This window comes from Rhinolophus sinicus, linkage group LG05, assembly GCF_036562045.2.
Source record: "Rhinolophus sinicus isolate RSC01 linkage group LG05, ASM3656204v1, whole genome shotgun sequence".
NCBI classification, from domain to species: domain Eukaryota; kingdom Metazoa; phylum Chordata; class Mammalia; order Chiroptera; family Rhinolophidae; genus Rhinolophus; species Rhinolophus sinicus.
The window spans coordinates 140,207,607-140,222,704 of NC_133755.1; the positions used below are offsets into that span (position 1 = coordinate 140,207,607).

The window sequence follows — 15,098 nt, forward strand, 5'->3', positions numbered from 1 at the left end:
AAAATACCTACTTAAAAAGCATCAGGTAACATATGTATAGTGAAAAGAGGAAAACCATAACCACCCTGCCAATACCCAAGTGATTAATAAAAGAACTGAGAAAGCTTAGGCAACACATTGTGGTATAAAACAGAAATCTGCCTAAGTTCCATGTAGATGAAGCTATACTATTAATAATTTTTATCGATAGTACACATCTGCTCTATGGTAGGAAAATCTAAATATTTAGAATATGTTATCTCCCCCAAAATAAATTAATAAAATAGTCTAATAAATAATAAAAGTCAAAAGAAATCACAAATTATATTATTCATACTCAGCATGTCAACCCACTTCCTTCCATAAATATTTTATTTTTTTGTGTGAGGTAGAGGAGAAAAGATTTTTAATAAAGCAAAAGTACAGCTCTCTTATGAGAGGGGGTACCCGAAACTGGGATGCCCACTCCATAAATATTTAATATTTAGAAATTTAAAGGGTTATTTTTACTGAAAATATTTGCTATTTAGGTTTTAAGTTGAAATTTTATTGTGTGATTTTTACTTGACAAATTATAGGATATCAATTTGGAATACACAATGAAGATGAATGTTGGAGTGAAGTATAAAAATTTATACCCAGATTCCTTTTATTAATTAGGTGGTAACTAGGAATATTTTTATGGTCTCTTTTTTTAATTTATGTTTCCATGTAACACACTAATGTTGAGATTTGCTTTTCTGATAAACTTGTATCAAAAGATTAAAATCACCAAATGTAAGGTAAAAAATAAATTATAGTAACCACTGAATACAGTAACTCAGTTTTCTTCTCCTTTACATTAACTGACCTTGGTATTTCATTTTCTTCCCACCAGAATAAGGTACCAGTAAGAGAATTTCCTGGTAGCCGATCCTTGCAAGAGCCAGCTGCACGCAATGGATCACCTAGGAATAGAAAGGTAAAGGGTGGTAAGTTCTAAGTTTAACTTACCCTTTAAGTAAAATAATGTACAACCTATACGACTAATTCTGAAAATTGTGTCCTAAAAATTCATACACACACAGGAATGTATATGCTCAGCTGAAAGTAATGGTTCAAAATTAAGAGGGGGAAAAAATATTTGCAATATATACTTGTGAGAGAGAAATGGCTACAAGACTTTCATACTAGAATAAAAGTATGATACATTTAAATGTGCTATTGTAATAGGTATGCTTAAAATCTCATTTTATAAATAAAGAGGAATTAAGAAGTTTTGTAGACTTTAATCCAAATTCCTAGGGTATTCTGTATGAGCCTCAATTAAAATTCTAATGGAAATCAGATTCCACATAAAATTCAAAACATACTTTAATACTAATCCCTGAACAAAAAGAAAATACACAATGCATTCCAGAAGAAATGCATAAGCAGTGACTGGAAACCTAGGGCAAATGCAAATACAAATTTACTAGCAGCTGAAGAGAAGACTATACATGTTTGCTTAGTTGTCCCAGTTTCAGAAACTGAGTCCTAGGGTCAATGCTTTGGAAGTAGTCTCTAAATTTTAGCAACTTTTCTGCAATCTCTTGTGGAAATTTAATTTTCAGATAAGAGAAAGCTTACAGAAAAGAATCCTAACGCTAAGAAAGATATTAAATTTGCAATCCTCTCCAGCTAAATTTAACATTTTCATTTTCTTACTTGGTTAGCTTGATCACAGAATTATGTACTCAGACTGAGATCAGGTATTACCATCTTTGCTATTTCAATAAAACACATGCCAAAACATGTAGCTGATTGTTACCTACACTTTATGTATTGTTTTAGCATATTTCCCTGAAGAACATGGAAATTCTCTAAATGTGTGTATGTGTGTGTGTGTGGTGTTCTGTTCATCTGTGGATGACAAACAATGCAATATAAAATGACTCTGTGGTCCTCAAAATGTTTACTCTCTATGTAAGTATTTCTATATACTTCACCTTACAACTATAATAATTAGTAATTTCCATTTCATTGGAAAACTGGTTATATAACTGAATATGGAGATAAAAATCTCTAAATCTTTTCACTTTAAAATGTACCCCACTTTCAAAAGACTACATTACTTATTACATTAATTTTTATAACATAAAATGTTAAGTTATGCACATATATGTAATATATAAATTTACCATAAAGTTTACCATCAGTTTACATGCAATGAGTCTGAGATACCATGACAAAATAAAATACAAAAAATTATTAACCTATTCTTTCCATGATTTCAGTATAACCTTTTATTTTATACAAAACAAACAAAACAAAAACCTGAGGAGTATTTAGTATAATAAATTTAAGACATAAATTTTATTTCCTTATACTTGCAATTTCCCTGCTTTTAACTTACCCCAATTAAATTTCATATATTTCTGTCTTCAAATTGTAAAAATTTTCTATATTTTGAAAAAAAAAAATCCCTTCTAATTACCATTCCAATACTCATTTAACTTTTATAACTAAAATAAATGACTTATATTTACTAATTCAAATTTTTCTCATGCTTTTCCACTGATTAGAAACAAACTTTTGTAGTGTTTCTTTTAGAGGTATTGAAAATGTTCTGTATTAAAAATCACTGAATTTTCCATTTTAAATGAATGGTGTGGTATGTGAAACATAGCTCAATAAGCTGTTACAAAAAATTTTCTGATATTCTTTTCCTAATAAACTCTAATACCACTTTGTATATTTTATTCTTTATCCATTTTGCACTTATTTTCTAAATATATATTATTTTATATATCAACAATTACATAACACTTGTTTCAAAGTTTTAATTTGAACTTGAGAAATTAACCTTACTTTTCCTTCTTGCTTTTCGGAATTTGACAGCAGCCAGATTTATTAAATTCATTCCATACAGATTATAGTCAATGAAGAGCTGTAGGAGGTAGGGAATATGCGCTTCATGAGGCTGGTAAAATTTATTCATTATGGCTCCACTTTGCAAAAGTTCACATATCCTAAATTAGGGAAAAAAAAGTTATATCAAAATTGTTTCCTAGAATGCTAAGTGAAACAATGATTACACTAATATAGAGAATAAAATACATCATATTAGCATAAGAATGTTTTACTTTGATTTTACTGGAAATTTGTATTTTGTTAAAAATTAAAAGTTTAAATCAAGTTTTAAAGTAAGCCACAAGCTTTGATAGAAAATTACAAAAAACTTCTTGGATGTATGGTATTTTGACTTCTAAAACCAATTTAATACTAACTATATTGAAAAAGCCAAAATGTCAAAAAGGTTTTAAAATATAAGCTTTTTCTCTTAAAAATTCAGAAAATTGCTTGAATAGATTATACAAAAATTCTGAAAAAGGAAATATGACCCAATCCACTACTCAGAGATGTTACCATTTTAATAGTTTTCTTCTGAGTTGTTTTCCTTCATGATGAGGAATACAAATAATAGGCAATTATAAATAGTACAAGTGCTATGCAGGGGGAAGTATATGAAACATCTAGAACGGACACTAGTCATATAAAGGTACACAGGTAGTTCCTGCAAAGCTTTCTTGAAGAGAAGTCTCTAAGCAGGAAACTAAACTGGTGATATTTTCCTCAGAAGAGAGGGAAGAGTAATTGCACATGCAAAGGGTCATGAGAAAACATGGCTTATTCGGGAACTGAAACCACTGAGTGAGGTCTAGTGACAGAACTGTGGTGAGGGGAGGACTAGCGAGGTAATGAGAAGTCAGATCATGCAGAGCCTATTAAGACATTTGGAGAAAAAAAAAAAAAAAGACATTTGAGAGGTAGTGGAATTTGCCTGTGAAGTGAACAGCAGGAAAGTGAAATGACCAGGTGAACTAGAGAATGCACACGACTAGAGACAGGGAATGAGAAGGCTACCATGGAAAAATTAAGATGAAAGCAACTTCAACAAGGACCATGGAAATGTGTTGATTCAGGAGACCCAAAAATAGTCAGGCCTTGACAACTAACTAGATGTGGAGGGTAAGGTAGAACACGAGTTGGAGGTAATGCCTAGATTTCTTTCTAAGCAGCTAGTTGGTGGTGCTGCATATACTGAAATAGAAAGGATTGTAAGAAAACAGGTTTGTTTTGAGATGTTTTTTGGAGGGGGAATAAAGATAAACTGAGTTTTAGACACACTGGGGTTTAGGTATAATGGGATATTCAGGTAGACATCTACGAAAATATTGGAAATGAATGATAACGAAGATGAAGATAAGAATAATTTTTTATCACAGCAGAGGCAGCTAACATACTTTTAAGCATTACCATGTTTCCCTGAAAATAAGACCTAACCGGAAAATAAGCCCTAGCATGGTTTTTCAGGATGACAGTCCCCTGAACATAAGCCCCAGTGAGTCTTCTGGAGCAAAAATTAATATAAGACCCGGTTGTATTTCCAGGGAACCATGGTATGTACTAGATACTGTGTTAGGTGCTTCAAATGCTTCATCTCAAGTAATCCTCACTACAAACCTACGGTACTATCATCACGATTTTATAACTAGAGAAACTGAATCTTAGAGAGATTAAAAAATTGTCTAAAATCATACAAATAAAAAGTAGGAGAGTTAAAATTCAAACCAAATTGTCTCTGACCTGTGAGCCCTTACTCTTAAGTATAGTGCTATTCTATTTATCCAAAAGATGGTTTGATATATTGATCAGGAGCTCTGAAGGGAAATTTAGGCTATTGCACACATTTGGAAGTCAAATACATACAGATTAACAAAAACAAAAACGAAACAAAACCATGAGAGTAGATAAGGCTGTAGAGTGAGGAGAAAGAATAGAGAGAAAAGATAAAAGCCTAAGACAGAATCCCAAGGAAAACCACAGATCTTAAAAGAAGAACCAACAAAATGGCAAAATATGAATAATCAGATAAGTATGGGGAAAACCATGAGGTTTATATCAAAGAAATCAACGTTTGAGATTTTAAGGCACTGTAAGCATTGACATAAGGTCAAAAGCTAAGGACAGAAAGGTCTTCATTTAATTTAGCAACATTAGTGAAAGCAGTTTCAGTGGAATGGTTGGGGGTGGAGTAAGTTGGTGGAGGTAGAAATTGGATATACAAAATATGGATAAATCCTTCAGGGAGAACAACTATGAATATGACTGTATATGTCATGAGTATGAATATATTATGTGTAAGATTAACAGTCTTACTAATATTTAAATGGTGTGCGGAAAGGAGCTGGGGATAAGTAATAGATGGAAGAAAAGGTCAAAGAGGGTGGGTCTTGAGCTTTGGAGGTGAGGGGGGAATCTCACAGTAATAGGCAGGCAGCAAAGAGAGAATGCATGTGAATAGAGTTTAAGGATCTTTGATAGGAAATTAAGAGAGCTTCATTTCAATGGTTCTCAAACATTTTAGTCCCCAAAACCTTTTTCACTCTTAAAAATTATTTGTTGCTGTTGTGTGTTTTATATTCATTGATATTTATAATATTTAAAGTTAAAACTGAGAAATTTTCAAGAAACTTATTTGCTAATTTTAAAATAACAATAAACCCATGTTAACATAAATAACAGTTTATTAAAAAATACCTATATTTTCCAAAACAAAAATAATTTAGTGAAAAAAGAATTATTTTACACGTTTGCAAATTTCTGTTCTAACAGAAGACAGCTGGATTCTCACATCTGTTTCTGCTCAGTCTATTGTGATATTTTGTTTTTGTTGACGCTTATGAAGAAAATCCAGCTTCCTAACAGATATGTAGTTGGAAATTGAAGAGTAGCTGAATAACCTTTTCACATAAATGTTGATTTTCTTTGATACTACATGGAAATGAAGTGGAGTGGTAGTTTCTTAAAGGTTAGCAACAATGTGAAATTTGAAACCATATCAATAACCTTTTTGTACTCTGTTACATTAAAATCTACTGGTCTATCTTACTAAATATTTTTACCCATGCATGATTTTCTAATATCACGCACTGGTCATTTGGAAAATATTGATCTACTCATTTAGATAGATCTTCTAAATATTGATATATTTCATTAAACAATATAAAAAATTATTTAATATTATCATTTATCTCATCAGAAAAATCTTAAGCACAAGAAAGCTGTTCAAGTTCACAGTACCTATAAAATATTCCCAAATCCTAATGTTTGCTTGAAAACTCAAATTTTATCATTGGCAACACAAACATTATGAGTTTTCTTCTTTAAGAGATAGGCTCATTTTGTTCATTTTTTCAGAAGATATCTCTCAAATAGGCAAATCATGATAACTTGTTTTCTCTGTCAGTTGTTCTTTCAAGTAAAAATGGTGTTCCATTAACAAAAACAGTGGTTAGTTCGGCTTGCAACTAAAAACAATCATAAAAGTGCTTTTTTCCTTGAGACATTCACAGCACTTCAGCACAAAGAAGATGTGTTTCATGCTTACTTTTATTTTGTCACATAAAAAATTAAGATGCATACCCACAGGTCAAGATTTAATAAAATTAACCATTTTTACCATAACCATTTAAATACTCTTAGGTAAAATTAGCTTTCATTTTTTTATTTGTATTTAGCTGTGAAAAATACAACTAGTACAGTAGTCCTCCCATATCCACAGTTTCGCTTTCCACAGTTTCAGTTACCTGAGGTGAACCATGGTCCAAATATGTCAAATGAACATTCCAGAAACAAACAATTCTTAAGTTTTAAACTGGGTATCACTCTTAGTAATGTGATGAAATTTCTCATTGTCCTGATCCATCCTGCACAGGACGTAAATCACCCCTTTGTCTAGTGTATCCACACTGTACATGCTACCTGCCTGTTAGTCATTTAATAGCTGTCTCAGTGATCAGATTGGTTGTCACGGTGTCACAGTGTTTGTGTGCAAGTAACCCTTATTTTACTTAATAGGAGCCCCAAAGCACAAGAGTGGTGATGCTGGCCATTCAGCTATGCCAAAGCGAAGCCATCAAGTATCTGTATAGACAGGGTTCAGTCCTAGCCGCAGTGTCAGGCACCCACGGGGGCCTCGGAATGTACCCCTATGGATAAGGGAGGACTATGTAGTTTGATGCCGTTACCCTGATTTGGGCCAAGGTGCCAGCAGTTCTATCCACCACCGCTGAAAAAGGCAAATCACACCTTAGAATTATTATGAAAATAATTTTGACTATGCAGATCCTCTGAAAGGGTCTCAGAAATCCCTAATCCACACTTTTGAAAATCACTGTTCTAGACTGACGGGTTCTATTTTCTATATGAAGTAAAAGGCAAAGCTTCAGGACTTAACATTTGAATAAAGAGGATGGAGAATGGTAAGGAGATATTTAATTAGAAAACAGCAGAAGTAAGGCAGGTCAGGGAAGGGCCCAGGTGAAGGTGAAGAGCATGAATTTACAATGGACCAATTTGTTGTGATTTTTTTTTTGTATCTCGCAGTAATCAGAAACCAGAGTTTAGCAAAGAGAAAGTAAATAAGTAGATTAATCCAGAATTGATGGTTTTACCTGACAGGAAAGGGGACTTGAGAAAATACAGAATCTAAGATGGAAAGGAAAGAACAGGCTATAAAATGGGGCAGTTGTAGTCGGGCCAGAGAGTTTGAAGCCTAAAAACAGGGAGAGTGGAAGTAGTAACTCAGGGACATAGTCAAAAAGACAAAAAGCAGGCAAAGAATCTTACTGTGACCATGAAAAGGTTCTAATACTGAACTATAATGATAGGTGCACAACTCAGCAAATTTCCCAAAAATCATCAAATTGTGTATACTTAAAATGTGTGAATTCTGTGGCATGTAAATTATATCTCAAAAAATTTGTTTTTATTTTTTATTTTTTAAAAAAGACACAGAAGATTGTAGCCAAAAACCAAGATGTTTACATTTAAAATATCAGAGCTAGGACAAGTTCTAGGGTGTGATCAAAAGAGTAGGTAGTTTAAGAAGAATGGAAGTCAAGATCACAGAAGATGAACAAGTAGAGGAATCAAGAGGCCAGTCCCAAACAATATGTATAATGTTCATTCATACCACCAACAGCTACTGACTCACTATTAATAATATGTACCAGACACTATTCTAAAAACTATGGATTCAGCAGCAAACATAGCAGGAAAAATCTCTGCCCTTGTGGACTTACATTCTAGTATGACACCAGTTTTACATGGGAATTTAAAAAAGAGAATGTGTGCATATATGTACATATATATGTATGAAAAATAGAAGGACATACACCAATCTCTTAAAAGTGACTGCCTCCAGGAAAGAGAGTTAGGCGTGAGGGTAAGGTCCAGAAGTTGCACTTTAACACTTTACATATATACTATAGCCAATATTTACACAGCACTTACAGTATGCCAGGCACTATTCTGAGTGATTTATAGATATTAACATATTTGATTATCAGAACAGTGTGTACCAATATCAACACTGTACAGATGAAAAAGCTAAGGCACAGAGAGATTATAAATAACTTGCCTAAAATCATCCAGCTAGTAAGTAGCAGAACCAGGCCACATGGTTTGAGAGTCTGGGCTCTTAACCACCACATTATGTATCAGTCAAATACTATAACAAATAAGTTATGTATAAAGGTAAAAAGAGAGAAAGTGTTTTCTATCACAGAACCCTGTTCTTTTCCTTCTCTGCATGTATTATAATTTTTGGTCAGACATTTAGGTTACTTGTTTACTGTATGTCTCCCCTGCTAGACTATAAGATCCTTAAATGGCAGAAACCATGCAAACTTTGTTCACCCATGTTTACCCAGAAAATTCTACAGTGCATCAAATAATGCAGGCATTTTTAAGTATTAAAAATAGATAAATGAATGAAAATATCAATAAATCGAGGCATTTCAGATAGGCACGTTGATAGCTAACTACATAATTTAAAGTGGACTTATTGGAAATACCGGGGGTGCCAAAAAAATGTATACAAATAACTTGTATTTATCTTTTGTTATGGGTATTACAATTTTAATACAGTTTTCTCCTTTCTTAAAATGTGTATACATTTTTTGGCACTCTCTGTAGTTTAAAAAGTACTTCATCGCAATGGTCACAAAAAAAAAAACAGATTATACTTACCTGTCAAGTAAAACTACAGTTCATAAGTTATTTATAAAAGACTTCTTCAGATTTCATTCATGGTTCCCTCTTAGCACAATTAGGGATGAAAAAGAGAAAAAATGATTTAGGTTTACTCTTACCACTGTGTATGTGTGAGAGGTAAGAATCCACAGGGATTGCTCCACGGGTATGAGAACGTACGACTACAGGGGCACTGGTACGGAAAACAGCATGGTCTTTAAGCACCTATTCTGGAAGATTGTTTTGGTACTGTACGTTACAGACGTTGTTTGGGGTTAGGTCGGGGACAGGTTATAGAGAAAATGAGTTTGTACTGGTTACCCAGAGAAGGGAATAAGCACTGTGATGCAGTGAAGTATTCAGTGGCCTAACTTAGAGTCAACATCGTCTCCTTGGTGGCTGTGCTTGTCTTGGTGCCTAAATCCACTCCAGAGAAATATCCAATTTGTGTCTTACCAGAGGTACCATTTGGAACCTCGTACCTACTGGCAGAGAGGAGCTTCTGAAAAACAACACTCAGTACTTTGCCGAGGCTACTTTTACTCTGGCTTGTCACCACATAGAGGGAAAACACCTGTTTTGAACTCTAGAGGATGACTGAAGCTTTCTATGTCCCTTTCCTGCCTTCAATAACTTGAGCTCCAGGATGACTGACAGAATAAGCTATAGGAAGAGAGACGTAAGAAGAAAAACAAAACAAAACAGGATAAAAATGTCTAACAAGGAATCAACAGGATTCTGAGATCTCAGAAGCCCTCCCACTCTCGTCTCACTCTCACACATTTCTCTTTGAAACTGAAGAGCAAATTTCTCTTGTATTGAACATCTGGTCTGGCCAACAGGACACCACGATCAGACATGGCAGCCATCACGTCTCCGTATCTACTTCCTACTCCCTAAATCTAAGACAAATAAGCAGTTAGGGGTATGAACGAAGGTCCCTTCACCCTTAAAATATCCTTCTTAGAATCCAAGCCATGGGTCTCTCTGTTTATGTAGATGTGTACATATTATGGTCTCTTTCTTTAATAATGCTACAAACTATATAAGCCTTTTTTCTAGATTTCTTTTTTTATGAAAATACTTAAGTGACAGTTACTCATATTTTATTTCATTTATCTTTGTACCTTTTCACCATTGCAGGATTGTAAAGATAGATCTTCATAAAGTGTCTTTCCTTCTCATGATAACCATAAAAAGGCCTGAAATAAAAGAAAAAATATATCAAATTATTTTCATCATTCGGAGATGAAATAATGTAACTTATTGCCCTAATTCAACTCCGCTGGCCTAATTCGGTCTTCCTTATATTAAATATTACCAAAACCCATCCCACAAAAATCAAACAAACAAAAACTCAAAGACCTTTCCAATTAAACCACAGGTTAACATATAAAATATTGAAATCTGGTTGTTTCTTTTAAAAAGTTTAAAAATACCACTTTAAGAAAATTAGGGACAAAAATGGAGCAGCAAACTATTTACACATTAATCATGTGTAAATATCATCATGACTATTTAAAAAATGGCTTTTTTCCCTTTACTCTGCAAATGTATGACAAAAACAGACCTTTCAGGTACCTTATCCTATTTCCCACTTTTTTCTGTCAAAAACTAAAGCTCTTCATCAAAGTCCTTTAATTAATGGCATTTATATCACTTATTACCAACTTTGCAAGTTCATTAGGCAGAGACAGTTTACCTATTTTACATATATATATATCACATCCAAACCAAATGAAGCCTGTGAAAACTGTGTAGAGAGGAACTTAAGAGACTGAAAAAACACGCGGACTTACTTAAAGACCCTAATTATGCTGAGGCTGGGTTTTTCTTTGGGCATCAACTGGAATAGGGAAAGGAAGAAACAAAAATCTACATGATAGGGAGAGAAACAAGTCCTCAATGTAAGATGAAATAAGTTGGGCTATCATGTTATATCATTTCAAGAGGACATGAAATTAAACCAGTACACCTGATATACACACCACCATTTTCAAAGATGATATAATTAGAAACAATACGTGAACAAGTATGAATTTGTAGAGTAAATATAAAGTTTTGTATCTGCTTAGAGTCTATAAACAAGAGGCTGAGCAAATCTTTTAGGTGGATGAACCCAATCACCTTTCATTTAAAAACTCCTGTCCCCTTACGAAGAACACTAGGCAGCACTTCCTCTCGTTAGGACAGTGCCTCTCTCTGTCACGTCTGTCCGTAGAGTGGACATCAAATACAGGAGTAATTCAGCAGTGGAATCGTTATTTGGGGTATATTTAAACAATATACATTAAACAATATATATTAAACATTTCTCCCCGGATGTTTCAAAGCCTTAGGTCAGAGCCATCTGTCTGACTGCTTGCTATAAAGCAATTTCTATTTTTAAAAAAATCCAACTATTTACTGAGGTCTAAAAGGTTCTTTATGTCATCCTTGCCACTCATTCCAATCTTGTGTCATACCTCTCCTCCTTTTTTCTCCAGCCATTCTAAACATTTCAGCCCCTTCAACTTGATCCGCTTTCCAGTACCGTGCCCTTCTCTCTGCCTGGACAGCGCTGCCCTGATCCTTTGCATGGCCTGCTTTCCATCTTTATTCAGGTCTCTGCTTAAACTCACCTCTTCAGAAAGGCTTTCTCTGACCTTCATGCCCTTACCCTTCACCTTTGTTTACTTTAAAAAAAAAAAAAAGAACATTTACCACTTCCTGTTCACCCCATTTTTGTTGCTGTAAAGAAAGGGGTGAAAGAAAGATTACATGAATGATCTCATTCTCTCTCATTGGTAAAATTCAACTCTCTATTCCTCCTGCTACTGTATTTTTAATATACCCAGGGGTGCCAAAAAAATGTATACACATGACTTGTATTCATCTTTTGATACCGGTATATATTATTATAATTTTAATACAGTTTTTACTTTGTTAAAATGTGTATACATTTTTTTTTGCACCCTCTCTATATAAATATAGCTCTATGTCTGGAGATATGAGTTATCTTTAGTCAGATAAATGGGGGAAAAAGGAATTAAAACTACATTGGTGTGGTCCATGTTATCTTTGCTTTGTTTTGCTTTTGTTAACAATCTTTAGGTTTTTACATATAGAATCTCATAATTTAAAAAACTGAATATAAGTTAAGACTATCAAACCTCTAAAAATTCTTTGTAAATCTAGGATTCTGTTTTCTTATCTACTGCCTCAAAATACAGCCTGAAAACTCTAAATTCAGTTTTCTGTTTCTTCTGGCCAAGAAGTCTCTGTATAACTCACTTCCTGCTGTTGGCCGTTGTCTCAACAGAGAGACTCTTTAGAGAAGGTAGAACGGAGCAGAGTTTGAGGGTAGATGTTTTTATGCTTAAAAAATTATATGCAATAATTACAGTTAGTTCTTTAATATAATAATGAGAAGGAAAATAAGCACAAATAGGGAAAAATCTCAGTTAATTAACTTAGATTAACTTAGAATCTCTTTATAGGATATTTTCTAGAATCGTGGCAGCTAAGTATCAAAACTGATGCCCTAATTTGGGCACATCACGAGAAGGCAGGGTTCTTTGGAAAAGACAATGATGCTGGGAAAAACAGAAGGCAGCAGGAAAAGAGGAAGAACAAATATGAGGTGGAGTGACTCCATAAAGGAAGCCACGGGTATGAGCCTACGGGAGCTGAGCAGGGCTGCGAGGACAGGACACTGCGGACGTCACTAGTCACAGGTCGTCAGGAGTCCAAACCAACTCAATTGTCCCTAACACACAAGTGGCATGGAATCCCAGAAATGAGCCTGAGGTCATGTCATGGTCCTATGTCTTAACGCAGGCTCAGGAGAATGCACAGTCTAGGAGGACTGGAATCAAACCTTGTACAAATTATAATTTGGTAGCTAGAGGCAACCTTGTCTAGCTTAAAGAAGTAGGGAATATTGAAGGAGTAAAGGACTCACAGAAGCTAGAATGTATGGTAAGGGAAAGGAGATCTAGGTAAGAAAAAAACAACAACAAAATATTGGAATAGGAGAAAAAGGAGAATGGCAGCCATAAATTAGATTGAACAGCTCATCTTTTGCCCCAGGTATAAATTCAAAATATGGCAATGCCTTTAACAAACAGCCATCAAAAATACAAAATGATTGGTGACTAATTATTCATTTCACTACATTGTTTGGAGATTCAACTTTGAAATGAGAATATGTATAACAAAGTTTTTAGAAAATATTAAACATAAAACATTTAGAAAGCTGATGATTCTCTTTAACATAATAACTGTTGCTGTCATAGATGGGTGTGAACTTTCACCTCATTCAACCAAATATTAGGTTGGTGCAAAAGTAACTGCGGTTTTTGCAATTACTTTTAACCTTTTAAACCTCAATTACTTTTGCACCAACCTATTAGTTATTGAGCACTAACTATCTGCTAAGTGTCCAACACCATACAGGTGTGAGACATATAATGACGAACAAGACAAACCTGGTCCTTTTTCTCATGACCCTAACCTGCTGGTGGGAGAAATACATAAAAATTAAGTAAATAAAACATTAAAATAATTACAAATTAAATTAAGTGCTAAAGGAAACAAAGGATGGGCTGAGATACAGAATAACAACAAGCTCTTTTAAGTAGAGAAGTCAGAGAAAAAGTCTGGCGGGGTGAAGGATTTGAAGGATTGGAGAAGGGCAGAGCACTCAAGGAAAGGAAGCTGCATGTACAAAGGTGGGAAAGAGCTTGGCGCATCGAGAAGCTGAAAGACCAGTGTTTCTGGATGGAACACAGTGAGCAAAGTTACAGACAGCAGGGGTCAGATCACATAGGCTGTGGTTAGAATTTTATTTTATGAACAATAGGAAGTCACTGAAGGCTTTTAAATGATTTTAAAAGGATCCATTGTACATTATCTGAAGAGTACTTTTGTGGCTCTGAAGTGAGACCAGAATAGAAGAACAGAATCAATTAAAAGGGTACTGTGTGGGTCCAGAAGTAAATCTAGATTAAGGTGGAAAAGCATACAGATTTAAGATCTCTACTTGCATTTCATACAGATATCAATTCAGTATGTTCCAGTATGAGCTCCAAATCTTTCTTGCCAGCCTGCTCTACCTACACCTTCTATCCTTGCAGCAACACACTCAAACTTTTGTAGTTATCCTTGAATGCTCTCACAACCATCATCCACTGAGACAGCAAATCTTGACTCAGCTCTCAGCAAAGACCCAGCAGCTGACCACTTCTCACTACTCCCCTGCTATTACCCTAGTACAAGCCACTGTATTTTCTCACCCAGATTAATGAAACAGAGTCCTAATGCTTTCCGTGTGTCTACGCTCCTTCCCCCTATGATCTATTCTTAACACAGCTGCTAAAGTAATCCTTTTCAACTTAAGCTAGATTTGGCTGCTCAAAATCACGCACTAGCTCCGAGTAAAAGCCAAAGTCCTTAGTAAGAACAGACTATGGTGGTGGTCCTCAAACTTTCGTATGCAACAGAATCATCAGAAAGGCTTATTAAAACACACATTGCTGGGTCCTGCCGCTGAAGTTTCTGATTCATTAGGTCTGGGGTTGGACCCAAAGAATGTATTTTGACTAAGTTCCCAGGTGTATCAGTCCAAGTCTTCTGAGAAGTAGATGCCAAAATATGCAAGAAATTTATTAGGGGAAACACCTGTGAGAGAAAATCAAGAGGGACCCAGGAGAGACCCAAGAACAGACACCAGACTTAGATACAGTCTGATCCCCAGTGAAGGAGGGACAGAAGGGAGAGTAGTAAGTATCGATTGCAGTGGGACTGTAATGAAAGTTCAGAAAGGCTGTCCGAGTCCTCCAGTGCCTCCCAGGGCTGCCTCAGTATCCGTGCCGTGCATAGGCCTGGGCTGGGGCAGTCTATGGAAAGCAGCTTTGCTGCTATGCGTTGCTAGATGGATTTCAGAGCAGTAGCTGGACTGTTGTTCAATTATGTTCCCTGTGTTTGGAGATCTGAGAGGTACATTCTCATGGCGGTCAAACCAGATAAAGCTGATGCTGGTGATCCTGGAAACTAAAGTACAGAAACCATATTTTGGA

At 34.9% G+C, this 15,098-nt stretch overlaps 1 protein-coding gene across 5 annotated transcripts in view; it reads right to left on the reverse strand.

The window, feature by feature from the left end:
• The window catches only part of REV3L (REV3 like, DNA directed polymerase zeta catalytic subunit), a 153,539-nt gene that overhangs the window by 83,673 nt on the left and 54,768 nt on the right, over positions 1-15,098 (reverse strand). For all 5 annotated transcript variants that reach the window (XM_074333449.1, XM_019734939.2, XM_019734942.2 and 2 more), the window contains 3 exons: positions 10,167-10,241; positions 2,809-2,969; positions 830-926 (listed from right to left, as the gene is read on the reverse strand). In XM_074333449.1, coding sequence (XP_074189550.1) covers positions 830-926; positions 2,809-2,969; positions 10,167-10,241 — 333 coding nt within the window. The remainder of the gene's footprint in view (positions 1-829; positions 927-2,808; positions 2,970-10,166; positions 10,242-15,098) is intronic.